General features: G+C 41.6%; 1 protein-coding gene across 4 annotated transcripts in view; it reads left to right on the top strand.

Annotated features, from left to right (window-relative positions):
- Positions 1–18,126, top strand: part of ptpn3 (protein tyrosine phosphatase non-receptor type 3) — a 383,558-nt gene that overhangs the window by 358,199 nt on the left and 7,233 nt on the right. For all 4 annotated transcript variants that reach the window (XM_039737294.1, XM_039737296.1, XM_039737297.1 and 1 more), the window contains exons 24-25: positions 13,638–13,783; positions 15,190–15,325. In XM_039737294.1, the coding sequence (XP_039593228.1) occupies positions 13,638–13,783; positions 15,190–15,325 (282 nt within the window). The remainder of the gene's footprint in view (positions 1–13,637; positions 13,784–15,189; positions 15,326–18,126) is intronic.

The raw sequence follows: 18,126 nt of genomic DNA on the forward strand, positions 1-18,126 counted from the left end.
CTTTTTCTGAGGTCCTCAGAAATCTCCTTTGTTCGTGCCATGATACACTTCCACAAACATGTGTTGTGAGGAGCAGACTTTGATAGATCCCTGTTCTTTAAATAAGACAGGGTGCCCACTCACACCTGATTGTCATCCCACTGATTGAAAACACCTGACTCGAATTTCACCTTCAAACTAACTGCTAATCCTAGAGGTTCACATACTTTTGCCACTCACAAATATGTAATATTCGCATTTTCATCAATAAATAAATGACCAAGTATTATAATTTTGTCTCATTTGTTTAATTGGTTTCTCTTTATCTACTGTTAGGACTTGAGTGAAAATCTGATAATGTTTTAGATCATATTTATGCAGAAATATAGAAAATTCTAAAGGGTTCACAAACTTACACACACACTCACAGCGGTGCTTGAATGTATACTGTATATATATATATATATATATATATATATACATATATATATAATATATATTGTGGCAGTAGGGGGCAGTAGTGCACCCTTGAACCCTCAGGTACAACTCAGACACCAGGTGAAAGTCCGGAACCTTTTATTTTCTTCTTCCGTGCACCAAGCACTCTCCACACTACTCATACAATACTCTATCAAATAACACTCCTCGCCCAGACACTTAGCCACCCTTCCTCCCAGCTCAGCTCGCTGTCTGGACTGAGGCACCGTCCTTTTATAGCCCCTGACCCGGAGGTATTCCTGTCCCGACAGTCCATAGTTCCTTACTCCTTCCGGGTCAGGGCAATCAGTCCTTTTCTTTAACCCGGGAGCACGTCATTCCTTCCTGTCATGTGACCCTGACGTACTCCCGGGTCATAGGGCATAAAAGAACCCATAAGCCCCCCTACAGCGACTCCTGGTGGCCCCCAAGGTATCCAGCAGGGTTGTGTTAAAACACTACAAAGTCCATAAGGCCCTGCTGGACCTCGGGCATGGTCCTGCTGTTGGGAGAGCTCCTCCTGGCGGCCTGGGGGTGTGAACCGGCATGGGAAGCCGGCAGTCTTCCACAGTCCCTCCCCCTTAGCGACGACTTCTGGGGCGGAGCATCCAGCCCGAGCGAGGGACCTCCTCCAGGAAGAGCTGCGTCTGCCGGACCTTGGCTGCGTTGTCCTTGTCCTCTAACGAACCTTGGGGAACGGCGTACCTTCTGTCCCCGGGAACAATGCGCCACTTTCGTGGCCCGCCGCCGCAGTTGTAGCATCGGCGGAAGTCCTCCTGGTTGTCCCCCTCTGCGAGACCAGAAACACCTCGGAAACTCCGTTAGAGATATCTCCGCCCCTGTCTCTGCCAAGGAGGGTTTTACGGCCGCTTTACTGCTTGCAGCTCTCTCTCCATTATATTGGGAGATCCACCTTTTTCTTTGGGGATTTCCCGTTTGATCTGGGGCTTGGGCTCAGCCTGAGGCTCCCTATGGAAAAAGAGAGCCTCTTTGCTGTTTTGCGCCCATTGTTCTGTTTTGTTTTGGCGCGTCATTAGTACGCATCGCTCGGGTAACAGCACTGTTTAGCTGTACCTGGGAGATTGGCACTTCCTCCGCCCCTCCGGTAACTAACGCCAACGCCTTATTACATCGGTCGGGGTCTGGAGTGGCGACTCGCTCTGGAAGGCCACGTCACACGCATGCCTCGGATCGATCGCTTCCTCCCCCTCCCGGTCAGTCATCACTCCACGCTCCACTGTCGGGTTCACAGTGCTTTGACACTTTCGCTGTTTATTAATAGCGGGGCCGGATCGCACTGTGTCCCCTTATGATATACGGTACAGATTTCACTTACCTGCACCGCTAAATCACTCGAGACCGGGCTTCTCGGCCTAATCGCAGAGGTATTCCGCTAGTCCTCTCAGCGGCGCTCAGCTGTAGCTCCCAGCTTCGTCTACGAGCCTTCAGTTCCTTCACTCCCTGGAAGAAAGCATACACGGGCTCGAGGTATTTTTCGAGCTGTCGAAGTCCACAAAGTTAGTTATTTCGGCGGGGTTAAGTCCGCTTCGCATTCGCTTCACCTACCGGCCGGGAGCCAATGAGCATGTCCGCTCCTGGCACGTGCTCTGCTGGGCTTCGCGGAGGCTTCTGGGACATGGAGTCCAAAGAGGAACGGGTAGCCAGGCGCGGACTGCGATCTGCGTCTTTTAATTTGTCGGCAGACCGATCAGTCACTTCCGCTCCTCTCGATTCTTTTTAAATTGTGGCGCTGCTTCGCCGCCGCCTCCTTCCCTTTAGGAAGCTCGGATCCGTCGGGAATTACTGACCTCACCGAAGGATCCTTTCTGACCGCCTTCCCTGCTTCCATCGCGAGGTCACGTGGTGGCTTTCGCCATATGGGCTTCCCCTATTCGGACTCCTAGACTGGCCGGGCTTCTTCTTGTCGCGGCCATCTTGCCTAGGTGTGAGGAGGCGTGCTCTTTGTCCGCTTTGTGCAGACAGGCCTCTGCAAAACAAGAAATTAAAGGCTCCAGCGGTTCGAGTGCTCTCCCAGCACTTACCTCGAACGTAGCCGATCCCGCCCAACTCCGGTAGTAATCTTCGAGTGCGATCCTGCAACGTTCTGGCTCTCGCCTCTCGGATTTGCTCGGCTTTAGCCTGTGCCCGATCTTCCTCGTGGGGAGCGCCGCTAGCCGTCTCGCGCCCTGGTCTGCCTTCTGGGGAGCCGCGCCCTTTGTTGGAGCATGAGGCAGTCATCTGAGACGCTGCTGTGATTTTCTCGGCGTCTACAAAACATGACAAGAATAAACCCGAAACATCGGGCGGTTCACCTGCAGCTCCCTCCATAGGGGATGGCGGAACCCCCGGACTATCTAGGGAATCCGAGGCGCTCGACAGCGGTCCGTGTCCCGATTGACGCGCTACCCGGGCTAACTCAGCCCGAATTAGCTCTCGGTCCTCCTCGCCCCGGTCAGGTAGGTCCAGGACCTCTCGGCGTCCGTCAGGCCCTGCAGCCAGCTGGGACTGACCTTCTTTTTCCCGGTCTTCTTGCCCATTTTCCTGCAGAACGGGATGGCGCGCACAGTTGCAGCTTTCTCGGTAGCGGGTGGTGTTTGCACCTCCGTGAAAAGATGGGGAATTCCCCGAGGGTTGTCTGCCCACACAAAATTTGTTTGTAATGCAGGTCCTCTGCCAACAGACGGCCAGAGTATCCTGCCGACTACGCCAGTGTGGCAGTAGGGGGCAGTAGTGCACCCTTGAACCCTCAGGTACAACTCCAGACACCAGGTGAAAGTCCGAACCTTTTATTTTCTTCTTCCGTGCACCAAGCACTCTCCACACTACTCATACAATACTCTATCAAATAACACTCCTCCTCGCCCAGACACTTAGCCACCCTTCCTCCCAGCTCAGCTCGCTGTCTGGACTGAGCACCGTCCTTTATAGCCCCTGACCCGAGGTATTCCTGTCCCGACAGTCCATAGTTCCTTACTCCTTCCGGGTCAGGGCAATCAGTCCTTTTCTTTAACCCGGGAGCACGTCATTCCTTCCTGTCATGTGACCCTGACGTACTCCCGGTCATAGGGCATAAAGAACCCATAAGCCCCCTACAGCGACTCCTGGTGGCCCCAAGGTATCCAGCAGGGTTGTGTTAAAACACTACAAAGTCCATAAGGCCCTGCTGGACCTCGGGCATGGTCCTGCTGTTGGGAGAGCTCCTCCTGGCGGCCTGGGGTGTGAACTGCATGGGAAACCGGCAGTCTTCCACAATATATATATACAGTATATATAGTCTTCATTTACCAATCAGCTTGATATACGAGTTATATCCTTCTCTAGCATCCAGATGAAATGGTTTCTCTATCTCTCTGATGTATCTCGATCTCTAGCGTCTCTTCCTATGTTGTTCTTTTTTGGTCCCGTGGATGAGCCATATCAATGTTAAAGTCACACTTGGGCAGATGTGGCAGAAGGACTCCTGTTCTTAAGTGAAAGTGCAAATACCCACTGGAAAAATACACTAGTAAAAGTTACCATTCAGTAAAATTTACTCAATTAAAAATAGTTCCCTAACTAGGCATTTTTAATGCTTGCTTAAAACTGCTTTCTTCGTTATGCATTACATTGAACACTAACCACAATAAAGCAGAATACATTGAAATGATTGTGATGACAGCAGCATACATCTAATTATCTGTTTGCGCACAGACTTTTTTCACAACATTTTTCAAAAACATGAGATCCATGTTGAAAACTCCTCTTTAAAATGCCTTATAGAACGTTCTATTTAATCTCAGCTGAAGTTTTGTGTTTGACGTTGTGGTCTTTTAGCGCTAAGGATCCATTCCGCACTGCTAAAAAGTCTCTCACATGCTGCAGAGGCCTGCGATCGGCTTAAGTAACTGTTTAATTCTTGTCACTTGATTGCTCGCTATGTGTGTGCTTAACGTCTTTCTCAATAGCTGTCACTGGACAACCAGAGCACATGCAGGCATAATGCCATTGACCACAGTATTGCAGTATAATACAGTATTTTATTTTTATTTTTTGAGTAGCATGAATAACTTTCCATATAACATAACTGGTTAGCTAGGTGAAAAACAAATATAACTCCGTAAAAGTATATAAGTTACTGTAGATTTCTGTGCCTCTTCACGTTTTTTCAGGTTTAAGGAAGATTTCAGCTTATGATTTTTATTTTTTTTTTTTTTTTTTTGCTGGCATAAAATATAACATGTTCGCCAAGAATTGCTTTTGGAACCTAGAGCTTCAAACATTTCTTTTAAGTACAGCCATGGGTGTGAATCACCCTGCAGTGCATTTGTTTCTTCTAGAACATTTGTCTGTCTAGGATTACTTGAAGCGTACTCATTGCTGCCTTGTGAAACTGGTGTGGCACTGAGGTCACTCCACAGCTGAACTCGTTAATCACGTTTCTAGTTTCTATACTAGAGATTCTTACATTTTTTAATCTAAAGACCCATATGAGAAAATCAGTACTACACTGAGAGTCGAGGAGAGGAATATTATCATAATAACAGCAGAGTCGTAAAGAAACAAATCACAGTGGCTACAAAAGTAAACGTTCTGTTTCCATTCAGGCATATTTCTCACATGAATATTGGAAAAACAGAAAGTGGGGAAACGAACATGTTTTTTGAACGATACTCCATCTGTGCATTTTACAGACCTGCTTATCTTGAGCAGAGTTGCGGGGTAAGCAAGAGACTGCTATGGAGGAACATCCCAGGAAATCAGCAAAAATACTAAAACCAGCCAATCTAGCACCAACAATCATGCCGTCATTGACATCACTGAGATCATATTTTATTTTCCCCTATTCTGGTGTTTTATGTGAACATTAACTGAATCATTTGTTAAACTGTTGGTTCTTTAAGTAAGTTCATTCATTTAGCTTGAATAGAATTAAATATTGAAATGCTTTACAGTCTGGAATTCACTTGACTCTCCTCAAGTCAAAACAAGACATCTTCTCTAGAACTGAGAAGTGTGCATATAATGTCAGTCCTTAAATAACTTCCAATTAAATTTAGAGATGATTTAAAATATCTCTTCTCACAAATCATTTAGTAAATGGTTTTGCTCCCTATTACCTTACAAAACTTAGGACTTCAGGCTCTTTCAGTAGCTGAGTGTAGTCTTATTAGAGCTGCTTATGTTCTCTTGTTTGCCATTACTGTAACGCTGTTTTAATTAATTGTAGTAACTATTTCTGCTTTGACTAACTAGTCATTTGCATTTTCTTTCTCTTCTTGGTGTCCATGGTGATGCTGGGTCTGCCATGAAGTAGATGCATCATTACATGTACTGCATTTTGTCAGAATGAAATTGTCATTATTTGTCTATCAAGTGATCCTTTTTAGCATCTGACTTCAGACATGTAGTACATGGACTTAAAACTATGCTCTCTCTCTCTGTCTCTGCTGTGTTCATTAATTAATGGTGTGCTTAATAAATACTAATCCATACTGAACATTCATTTTATGATCAAATATACCAATGCTGTATTTGATCTCTCTGGGTGCTCCGGTTTCTCCTCCCTTTCCAAGCACATGCAGGTTAGGTGGCTCTGCGTTATTAAAGTAGCCCCTGTGTGTGTGTGTGTGTGTGTGTGTGTGTGTGTGTGCGCGTGCGCCCTGTGATGGACTGGTGTCCCATCCAGGTATTGTTCCTGCCTTTTGTTTGATGATTAATAGGATAGGCTTCAGCTGTCCCACGACCTTGTCCTGGATAAGCCGGTTAGGAAAATAGAAGGATGAATGTGTGCCTTTATTTTCTGAGTTCTTGTCACTTGATTGCATGCTGCACACCTACCTGCTCAGTATTCTGTCTCACTGAAGCACACGTGTGCATTATCAGTCTGGAAACAGCGGGCAGTGCCTTTGTAAAATGAAGAAATAAGCTTCTGTATAATGAATGAATATAAGCAATCATAAGTCATTATTGTCTGCTTGTCTACAGAACAGAGACAGCCATTCACACCTGGGCATCAGTATTCAGTGATGCCAATAACGGCATTTGGCAATGACTTTCAAAGGTGAATCCACACCCCGAGACTGAAAGGGTGCCACACGGGATGTTGAAAATGGTAGTTGGCAAAATGAAGCACACAGCCAGTCTCCTTTTAAAATGGCTGAATCCCACAACAGTGCTGTGCATTTTGCTTTCTTACCTTCTTAGAACAACATGGATACACTGTTTTGCAATATGTGTGTTCTCAAGATGCAAATCAATACTTGAAAATATTTTTGGCTAAAAACATTAATATATTGCTGTTTTTAGAAACTTTAGAATACAATTTCATATAACAAACTAATATATACCATGACTGTGAAGAAATAACTTCCACTTGAAAAATACTGAACTTCTCCTTTAATCTGCTCCCGACAGATGGCTGGTCTTTTTCTTGCATGCACTTCTTCTTCCAGAATTACCTGTCCCTCCATGTGAACCTATACTGACGAAAAGAGGTTCTGAAAATGGAGAAATGAATAATAATTACTTCCGACTGTTGCATGTAAACCCATACTGTGTTATATTAGTTCATTTTTGTATCTCAATAACTAAACTATTTTGTCTCTGGGTACTTGGCACATACTCTTTTCACCAGCACAGTTTGGATGTTAATTTCTTTTAAGTTTACAATTGTGTTGAAGTAGTTTTTTCATCATTAATGCTGAAATTATTTCTTTTGAAGTGGATGTTTTAATTGCTGGTTATTAGTGCTGCTCTGAAGAAACTTGCGGGCTAAGCATTCGGAGATTAAGAGATGACATGAAAGAAATGTTTCAAATTATGAAGAGAATTAGTAACACCAGCTGTTACATTAACTTTGTTTTTTTAACAAGAGCACAGGTGTACAGCCAACTTTAGGTCATTAGGGTTAGATTTCTCACAAATTTTGATAATTGTTTCCTCTCCTACAGAACAGAATACTTGATGATAATTCTTTGCAAGCATGAAGTCCGTAGGACCTGTGACTTTGAATGGCTCTCACTCAGCAGAGCACGTTTTGTCAAAGCAGCTAGGTGGGCACCTTGCCTGCTGGTTAGCCAGACCTCTTTTAAGATGATGTGCCCAGACAGATGAATTACTAACTAGCTCATGGTCTCAGAAACAAGTAACATTGTGTTTTTTCTGTCTTAAAAGATTAGTCGCCAACTCAGTCTTGACATTAGTAATCATCTGTCAGTGCATTCTGTTGGGTGATGTTTATTAGTGCAATGCTGCTGTATGTGTTTTCCTGATTGCCTGAATTTTTTGGAAGGTGATTATTTTTGTTTTCCATAGGTCTGCTGACATATCCCAGGATTGACAGTAGCACTGTTTGTTAATGTAGTGATGAGTTACAGTATACAATGTTTGGAACCTCCAAGGTAGGAGGTGTTTACAGCCTATTTAATGGGGGCTTGCCTGTACCCCCTTGAGTGACAAGTCTCTTTTGCTTACCCAAGATAATGTTCCGTGACAGCACTGCATTATCTAGGTGCTGTCTAGTAAAAATTATACCGAATGTCATGGAAAGCCATTTACATAAGCGGCTGCTGTTGAGTCAGGCGGGCGAGGCTGGAACACATGCCATCGCAGATATTGATTACAGCAATACAGCCTTGACAAATTGCTCTGCCTGCCAATTACTTTCAGCACAAGGTCTGAAAAGTCCTTGGCTGATCACTCTTTCTTTATCTCTGTGTGCTCAGATGTGTTACTAAATTTGGAGGCATTTTATTTGCTGATGACGAAATGTTTGTAACTTTTAGGGGATTTAGTTTGTGCCTACAGCATTCTTTACATTCACACTGCTTTATTTTGCCCACAATCTCACGTTGGTCAGCTAGTGATGGTACATTTCTTCCCAATCTCTTAAGGTACTGGACTTTTGGATTTAATTCTTCTTTAATGATTTGCCATTATGACCCTTTTTATTTGTTGCTTGAATCTTTTTCATTCTACCCAAAATAGACTAATTATGACTTTTTTTTCTTTTGTGCAGTGTAATTTAAAAAATAAATACCTTAAATGTAATGTTTATTTAGATTTTTGTACACTACACTACGTGCCATTTCCCCTTTTGCCTTATTTTTTATAAGTAAATCTGCTTCACGAAGCACCATGTAAAGATGATATCCCATCTCACCCCACAGTGAAAAAACAAGGAGCCAAAAATATGGGGCCGATGTGTAACATGAAAGCCAAAGCAAACAACAGAGCAGCTACTTGAGAGTCATGTTGGTGCCTTAGGACAGGAGTTCTGTGGTGAAAGGAAGGACACCCCCACATTTTGGGGACAAATTGAATCCAGGAACTACCTGTACGTGTTTTTAGGCTGCAATTAGTAGGAGGCCTCGCTCAGGAACAGAAAATGTCAGATACTATTTTGACTGCACAGAATCAGTTGCCAAGTTTTCCTTGCTTTGAGCTTGTGTAATTCATTGTGTGTGTGTGTGTGTGTGTAGCCGTAAAAATAGAAATATATATAGCTATCAGTGGGTGGAAGAGCGAGCAAAAACACAGGTGTCTAGTGGCAGCTTACTTCAGTTCATTGAAGGAGTTCCTAATTTTCCATCAAGGTAGTGAACTGCTTTCTTTATTGGCCAAATTCCTTATGCACAGCTTGATGAAGTTTCAGTTCCAAGTGAAGCTGGCTTTTCTCTTGCTAAAGCTTTATAGTTTTTTGATGGCTTGTAAGGTAGTTCAGTCCAAAAGATGGCACCAGCCTTTAACCTGAAGAGAGAAAACAAAGCTGCTTAGGGCAGTAGGAAGTCTATTCCATTCTCCTGTTGGTTTCTTGACCTCAGTATTTGGCTTAATAGACAGCGATCAGTCTTTACACAAGACACATGAAAGATATTGAAGTTGAAAATAAATCATTGAAGTCATGAATTGCTTTGTGTAATTGCCAATTACAGTGCACTCCATTTAGCTGCAATGTTTGGGGGCTGAAGGCCCAATTGCAGGTAAGCGGAGTTAGCTTATAATAGACTGTGAGCCATGTACTTCATGCTAGGTATGCCCTTTATGCATGTATTGCGTCACTGTGGTCACCTATTTATAAAGGATGCGCCTAACTGCAGTGCCTAGCGCTAAGGAACAAACACAATGTATTGTTACTAACCAGCCTCAAATATAGTTTAATCATCTAATGTAGTCTATTAGATTACAGTACATGTAATATACATACAGCCTTACCGGTCTACTGCTGCTAATTTTCAATTAAGCAATGTCATTGTTTACTCAGTGTTAGTTCACACGCAACGAAAATAATCTGTTATTGTTGTCTGTGCCTGGTTCGGATAACGGTCATGAATTTGGCTGTACAGTGCATATAATATTTCATACGAATCACAGCCAGTTGACTCTTTGTAGGCTCGTATAAAATCCACACTCTTCACTGCATTAATGATCGTCAGTGCCATGGCAGGTGCAGTCTGAACGTCATCGACGTCGGCCATGTCCAGTCTCTCCTACTCTTCTAGTTGATTAGGGGCTGGAGTAGATGCCTTCAGGCTTTCACATATCTCTTCATCTGTTTTATCTGCACTTGTTGGAGCATTACTGTCGATTTCAACGAAACGATCAAAGTCATTAGTTGACATTCCATCAGGCAGCTTGTAGCCCCACGCAGCTGCTATCATCCACAACTGCTGCGGAGGCAGCCGGAACTGGGATAGTGCTGTCTCCCTCCGCAGCTTTCACAAAGCCTGCCCGTTTGTAGCAGTTAATGATTGTTGACGTACTGACACGACTCCATGCATCTTTCTGCATATGAAAACTGTGAAGTAGTGTCAGCTTAGGGGCCAGCTCAATTGTTCTCATTGTTTCATTGTCACCTTGATCCATGATAGCCATCAGACGGCGAAGCATGAGAGATCGGTAATTTCGCTTGACATTTATTATTATGCCTTGGTCCATGGGCTGAATTAAGCTTGTTGTGCTGGGCGGCATAAAAACGAGCTTGATATTTGCCAGTCTGATATCATCACTGTGTGCTGCACAGTTGTCACACAGCAAAACAATTTGTCGTCTTTTGGACCTCATTGAATTGTCCAGCTTCTTCAGCCACTGCAGCCAAACTTCACTGGTCATCCAGGCATTGCGATTTTCCTCATTTGCCACTGGAAACTTCTTGACGTTTTTGAAGCACCTCGGCTCTTTGCTTTTCCCTATTACCAGTGGCGGCAACTTTTCTGATCCATCCATGTTACAGGCCAGTAGCAGCATCAGTCTGTCTTTTGGCACTTTAGTCCCAGCAGTTTCATGGTGTTTAAACGTTAATGTATGTATTGCCAATAAAGCCCAGTTTCGTCAGCGTTGAAGATATCATGTTCACCATACTCTTTGATAATGTCAGGAAGAACTTCAGTTATTCAATGTTCGGCACCAAATTCATCAGCGTCCTGCTTTTCCCTGTGTTGCTGTTTAAACTGGATGTTTTATCATTGCTTCCAGCGCTTCAGCCATCCACTTGTAGCATTAGATCCCTCTATGCCAACGCTAACAGCAAGCTGATTGGCTTTTTCAATCAACATCAGTCTGCTAACTGGCAGTTCTCTGCTTCTAGCTTGGCTGAACCAACGCAACAAAACGACTTCGACATCATCAGATTTTCCTGCCCGTTTTCTTTTTTGGTCAGGATTAGCGTTTTTTTGTTGGTCATCAATCACCTACTGCTGTTGCTTAACAATGTGATGAACACCAAAGTGCTTGGCAAGAGACACTTGACTTTCATTACTATCAATTCGTTTTAACACTTCTACTCTATCCGCTAATGACAGTGCTTTTAACGTTTCGTTTTTGAAGTCTTACACACTACCATATTAGACTAGAACTAATGTAATGATATTCCAGCAACTTTTCAAAAAACTAAATTATGTCGATCAGTTGATGTTCTTTTCATACCTGTTGGCTTTCTAAATTACTGAAATAATAGACACCGCCCACGCATATGCCTGGCACTGTCGACTTTATATGGTGTCGTCTCTTTCTGTACAGTGTATCAACTACAGTCGACTCCACTTGCGTGCACATCACTTGAGCGCACACTCTACTTAGCTGCACATGACTTGCACGGTCCCTATTTGCATAAAGTCAAGTGCAGTCGACTCTGCTTAAGCACACGTGGCGATCTCATCTGGAGGTCATGCACTTAAACAGAGCAGACTGTACAGTAAGCGGAAAACGGACTTGCACGGCCATTGCAGCTATCCGAAGCCGACTGACCTGAAAATCATGAAACGGGAGTATTAAAGGCATTGCAGCAAACCGGAAATTGCAGAGAAGCGAATTGCAGCTAACCGAATGCAGTTAGCAATGGAGTGTACAGCGAAAAAAATGGCCCAAAACCTGCATAGCAGCTAGGCAGAGATTGCAGCTAATCGAATTGCAGGTAAGTGGAGTTGACTGTAGTTAATATGTAGTGACAATAATAAAAAAAAAATTAATTTCTGTAGCACATACAGTATCCTTATATGTCCTTGTATGTCTCACAGCTGACACTTTGGATTTCACAACTTTAAATCTGGCATATATATTCCCAAGTAGTGGATGGCATAAAGCATGCGGAAATAAATGCGGTGAATATGTAGATAGAAATAAACACAAATCAGAAACTCCTATTTGGACATCCCGTTTAAAGAATACAGATTTTAAGGCTAATGCGGATGTGTGCTTTTAGAACTGTACTAGCTGTGCTACCCGTTTATGGTGGCTTAATACCTAAGTAATCAATGTAGACCTCATGTTTTATTTGATACATGGGTTGTTAATTTGGTCTAGAATAATAACACGCACCCAATCCCTTTATCTTGCTGTGGCTTCTTCCATTTCAGATAGAGCAGCTAGTTTTTGACGCTTCTTCTCACCATCGCTCATCTTATTGTCAGAGTGTTTTGCTGGGAAAATGTGGTGGTGGTCACTACTGAATTGGCCTGGTTTAGCAGCTCTACCCTAGTCATGTTGGGGCTTTCTGTCATGTTGGTTGGTTTATCATTATCTTCACTCATCCATTGCCCACTACACAAGTTATCAGGCATTAGCATTACAGATATAAACCCTAACCCTGAGCTAGCGCAAGAAAACCACTACCAGGCTGTTGTAGCCAGTGTAGAACATCGGACAATAAAGTAGACCGACAAGATCAGTTTTCTTATTTAGGGACCCTTATTTGAAATTGTTATTATTCTGGATTTTTTTCACCATTCTTGCACAGGTTTTGCCTATTTTTAAATTTTTCTTTCTAACACTAGGCAACATAAAAATGCACACTTGTCATTTATAATACAGTGAATTGCTCCATTAGTTTTTGTTCTACATTTTGGAGTCAAAGTGTTTGTTTGTTTGTTTATCTATCATTGCCATCTTTTAAACAAGGCCATGCATATGTTACTTGGTTTAGAGCAACCACAAGAGCAAAAGATAAAGTTTTTGATACAGAAAATCAAGGAAAATTAATTCTGAATGAAGACTGTTTGTGGAAAAGCATACAAGCGCTGTATGTATTACAACAAGTACTTTAGCATACAAGTGGCATGTATATATAGAAGCGTGTGAAAAGATCTTTCTCATCCTACATTTTGTTGCTTACAGCCAGTGTTATAGCATTCTTTGCATGGACAGCAGGCTGTGCTGTTGAGACTAGTCATAATTTATGTGCTTTGTAAAAATTATAATATCAGTTATTTCAATATTCATAATACTTACTAGTAATAGGATTCAGAATTAATAAAAAAAAAACTAATAAGTAAATAAAGCATACAGAGCAACTTAAATTGAGAATAATTTAAAATCAATTCTAAAAGTTACTGGAAGCCAGTGAAGTGTGGATAAAACTGGTGTTATGTGCTCAGATACTTATCAGCACCCTGTTTTTTCCTTTATAGACATTTAATGGAATTAAGTTTTTTTTTCTTTATCAACTGTAAGAAAATTACTGCTTATCCACTCTGTGACGCTAGACATAAATTCAGGCAAGTACAGCAGTTTTTGTCAGATGCACTGCACAGTCCTGCACTTTGAGTACACCTGCAACCTTCTTCTTTCACAAGGACTTAGTATCAAAAACAATGTCTATATGAGATGTCATGTTCTGACCATCCTCTTGGTGTCTTTTGCTTATTCTGTTGTTGTGTACAAAGAAGCAAATATCTCAAGCATTTCAAGCAGAGCCTTTGTTTTAACAGACTGGAGAGGAGAGGTCAGTTACACATCTCCAATATGTGGCCTGGCCAGACCATGGGGTTCCAGACGACCCTTCAGATTTCCTGGAATTTGTCAACTTTGTGAGGCAGAAGAGAGTAGAGGATGAGCCCCTCCTTGTCCACTGCAGGTAGGTAAAAATACACATTAGTGACTTTAGGAGTTCCACCAGCTGCTATCCCCAGCAACTCACTTAAAAGCTTTTACAAAAATAAAACGAATACATAGATTTTATACAATATGCACAAAGTGCTTTGAGAAGGCTTTTATCATGAAAGATGACAGAAATGTATAAAATCAAAGCTGATTTATCAAAACCCACAAACAGCGTGTTTTTGTTTTAAGAGCAGAGCCTGAAATCCGTTTCACTCGAACAGCAGTCTGCTGTCTTGCTTTTTGTGCTTGTTATTTAATTCTGCACACCTTTTTATTTGGTTTTGGGAACAGGAGCTCTAGTGAGGTCATCAGCAGTTGAAATTTAAAATCGGCCATCTTCTATACTGTAAAACATAAACACTGGAGGGGAAGGACATCCAAGTGTGCTGAAGCAGAATGCCACACAGTGCCTAACATTTTGGATGCCACTGGTTCACCAAATGCTTATTAGAGGCACAGAATAAGCTAAGATGTCGGAGCATTCTGCTTCTGTTCAGTGATCGTCCGGAGTCTTCCTGAAGTGTTGCTTATCTGACTGTGGAGTTCCACCTGATGTTTCCGTTTTAACTTTAAAATTCATTGGAGTGTTTCTCCTCTTATTTGTTTTCAACACCAATAATGTCTACTCCGGTGTTTAATTTACTTTTTATTTTTCTGAAACCTTATGATATGTTTTGCTCATGAAATGCACTTTGATGCTGTGTCTATATATATATTTTTTTCTGGCCAAAGCAACATTTTTTAACATACATTTGTGCATTTCTCTTCTTATTTGTATGCATCACAAAGGTCACTGACATAAGGTGTGCTGGCTGATCTGAGGGCTACTGTCGAAGCAATTACTAGTTGTTATAAGCATTGCCTTATGAAATGTAGCTTGATTTTTTAGTAGATTTTCAATAGTGCCTAATAGAAGACTCACTGTGCAAGTAATAAAAAAAATGTGTGTGTATATATATGAATGTGTGTGTGTATGTATGTGTATATATATATATATATATATATATATATATATATATATATATATATATATATATATATAAAATATTTACAAAATATTTAAAATATTTATTTTATGATAAAATTTTCCCTTTAAAGTAGCTGATTTGCTTTCTGAGGAATTCTGCTTCATAAAATAAACATCATTCAGTTAAGAAAGCACGCTGCATGGTAGAGAGTGTTCTTGGTCAAAGATGATATGCCATTCATGATGAAAGCTCAAACGCCGAGTCTTTATCTTTTGTTCTATTTTATAATGTGGCATGCATTCACATTCTGTTTTCCATTTATTTATAAACCAAAGATTTCCTGAACTTCATTTAATTGGTGCTGTATAAAATCGAGATTAGTAACTTTGTGATGTGTGCTGTTGTTTTCTAGCGCTGGAATTGGGCGGACTGGTGTTTTGGTCACTATGGAAACAGCGATGTGCTTGATTGAAAGGAGCCAGCCTGTTTACCCTTTGGACATTGTGCGCACAATGCGAGACCAGAGGGCGATGATGGTTCAGACATCGGTGAGTTTGGAGTGATCTTACTGAGCAGGTGTAAAAATAACTTTTTAAATGTGACTAGAGTGCTTGCGGTGCAGGGCAAGGCATACATTAAAATATCAGAGTGTCGGCCCCCTATGTGATCGGAGCAGTCTTGAGAGTCTGATCATCATGATATCCTGCCAAACAGTGAGCAATCAAAACACATCTTCCACTTGGATGGAGATCGTTCAGTCTAGCACTGCAGTGGTAACAGCCATGCAGACATAACATTATGGAGGCCACGCTAGATGGCTATGGAATGGTACGCTAAAATTTAGTAGTTCAGCAACCATGGACAGATCATGAAGTCTTTAGGCCACTGACCACAAACACCACTGAAGCATTTTCCTCCATTGCATGCCTTAAAAGAGGCCTGCAAGCTATTGACCGGCCACCATTTGAATGAGTGTGCTACACAGCAGAAATGTTAATTGAGCTTATCACGTAGGAAAGGCACCATGACAGATATGTTTACTTCTCTTTGTTGAGAAGACCACACAAAACATATTTTAGTCAAACAGTATGCCAGAGTAGTCATTAATTTGCTGCTTTTTCTGTAGCACAGTTGAGAACTACAAGAGAAAATGCACAAATGATCCAATAAATGCACTGATACAGTGGCTAATGCTGCAACAAATGAATCACACAAGATACTTTAGATTTGATGGAACTTCACTGAATTTCCAGTAGGTGATATCAGGTGACACAAATAAGAAACTTTATACACTTTCATCCTCTTAAAATGTCTGTAGTCAATACAGTATATATATCTAACATAACTATGGCAGTGCAATTGTTAGAAGTTATAACCAAACATTTAAAAGCATTCTGCATAACTAAGAAAGAAGATAACTAAATGATGGCCTATATGAATACATAAATAATTTATCTGTATTATCTCAAGTGTTGGGTTTCTTCCTGCTCTTCTTCCCAGAGAAATCACCCACCACATCATGAAAATATGACCTTTGAACAAATTGTAATTCTGTTGCCATTAGTTACAGTGAGCTGAGATGTTTCTGGCTCATGATGGCTTTTAGTTCATTCTATATTGTTGCCATGTGTGAAAAAAATGTTCTTGTTTTTGAATGGCAAAAGCAGAAAAGGCCACATTGCAACAAACGTGTCACCTCTCCTCACCCAGCTTCAACTGCAACTTTTTTTTCCCCTGTTAACCCTTTTTCAACTTTTTTTTTTTCTTCATCTCAGCGTATTGCAAATTTGAAAGAAAAATCTGACAGAAAAGCATGGAATTGAGGCAGGTGGTACAAAGCATCAGATCTAATTCTATTAATATAATAAAATTGATTCCAATGTAGGTCTATAAAATCATGTTGCAGAATTTTAAAATCAACCAGTGCTGTGAAATAAAACAACTCCAGCCAAATATTTTCAAAATTAAAATAAAAACATGTTCAATGCAGCTCACTGGCTGCTGTTTAATAGTCCACAACACAAATTTGATTTGTTGCCATGAATATTATTATCGATTTGCACATGATAACTGCTGCACTAAAGAAACAAAGACGTGCACAGAAAGCAACTATACACAATATTTCACTTTGAGATCACAATATTTCTGTTATGATTAATCCAACTCATACAAAATGTCTGAAAAACAGTAGGACACAGACACAAAGACACAAGCTAATATGATAGAATGCTGAGGTAGAGATGGCAGTTCAAGAAAAATGAAGATGCCATTAGGAATTGCAAAAAATATAATGGTAGAAGGTGACAGGGCATTCTGTATGAAAGTGCTCAAAAAGCACTTGGGAGGGCGCAAGAAGCTAAGAGACTGCAGCTTGCAAGTGGACTTCAGAGTGCGGACGGAAAGAGGAAAGCGTTCAGGATCACAAAGCAGGTGGCAAAAGAATGGAGGATGCGGAAGGGAAATGTTCACAAGGAACATTGTGATTAATGTGATTATAGTGATGTGATTTTGGATAAATGAAAGACTTTTAACTGAAAAAGAAGCGGAAAAGCAACTATAAGTTGATAAAAGAGGTGGTTGCATGAACGCCATGTATAGGTAAAGCAGCGAGCTGAACTGGATTGGTGTCAGAGGCCTGGAGTTTAATGGCTGACAAACCTGTGCAACAGTCCTGTGCTTGAATGGAAAACTCTTGAAGATGGGAATAGAGGTGTCGGTATTCCAGTGTGCAGTGGAAAGGGTCATATCAACGAGCAGGTAACCACAGTGGTCGAGAGACTGCTAAAGGTAAGAATTAATGGTCAGTTGAGTTAATAAAATACAGGTGGAAGGAACAAAAATGTAGGAAAAGTATCAAGTGAAGGGAAAGAAGCTGAATTATGTACTGGAGAGGGCATTTGAGATTGTGCTGGGAGAGTTGGGAGAAGGGTTAGGATGAACGGTTGGTGTCTTTGGTAATGTCAGTGCTGGAGGTCATTACTGTAGATGGGGACATTGCTCTCCATGATTGTAGCAGAGGTGGTAACCAAACAAGTGCACAGAGGATTGCTATGGGAGTTAGGTACCCTGATGGTTTGGTATTGATGGTAAAAATTGAAGCAGGATTGAAGGAGAAGATAACGGAAATGGAGAGTTTGGAAGTGAAAGGCAGATAATGCTGGAAAGACCAAGATGATGGGTAGAGATAAAAGGACAGGAGAAGTGGAAGAGATACCTGCACAGCCATGTCAGCAGAGCAGTTGAGAGAAACTAAGTGAGTTGCTGACCCTGAAAACTGGCAGTTAAACTGGTTGTGATAATATTGGGCTTCCTCCTGTGTCCCCTAATTAATGGTGGCATTGCAAAATTT

This window comes from Polypterus senegalus, chromosome 15 (genome assembly GCF_016835505.1).
Source record: "Polypterus senegalus isolate Bchr_013 chromosome 15, ASM1683550v1, whole genome shotgun sequence".
Taxonomy (NCBI): Eukaryota; Metazoa; Chordata; class Cladistia; order Polypteriformes; family Polypteridae; genus Polypterus; species Polypterus senegalus.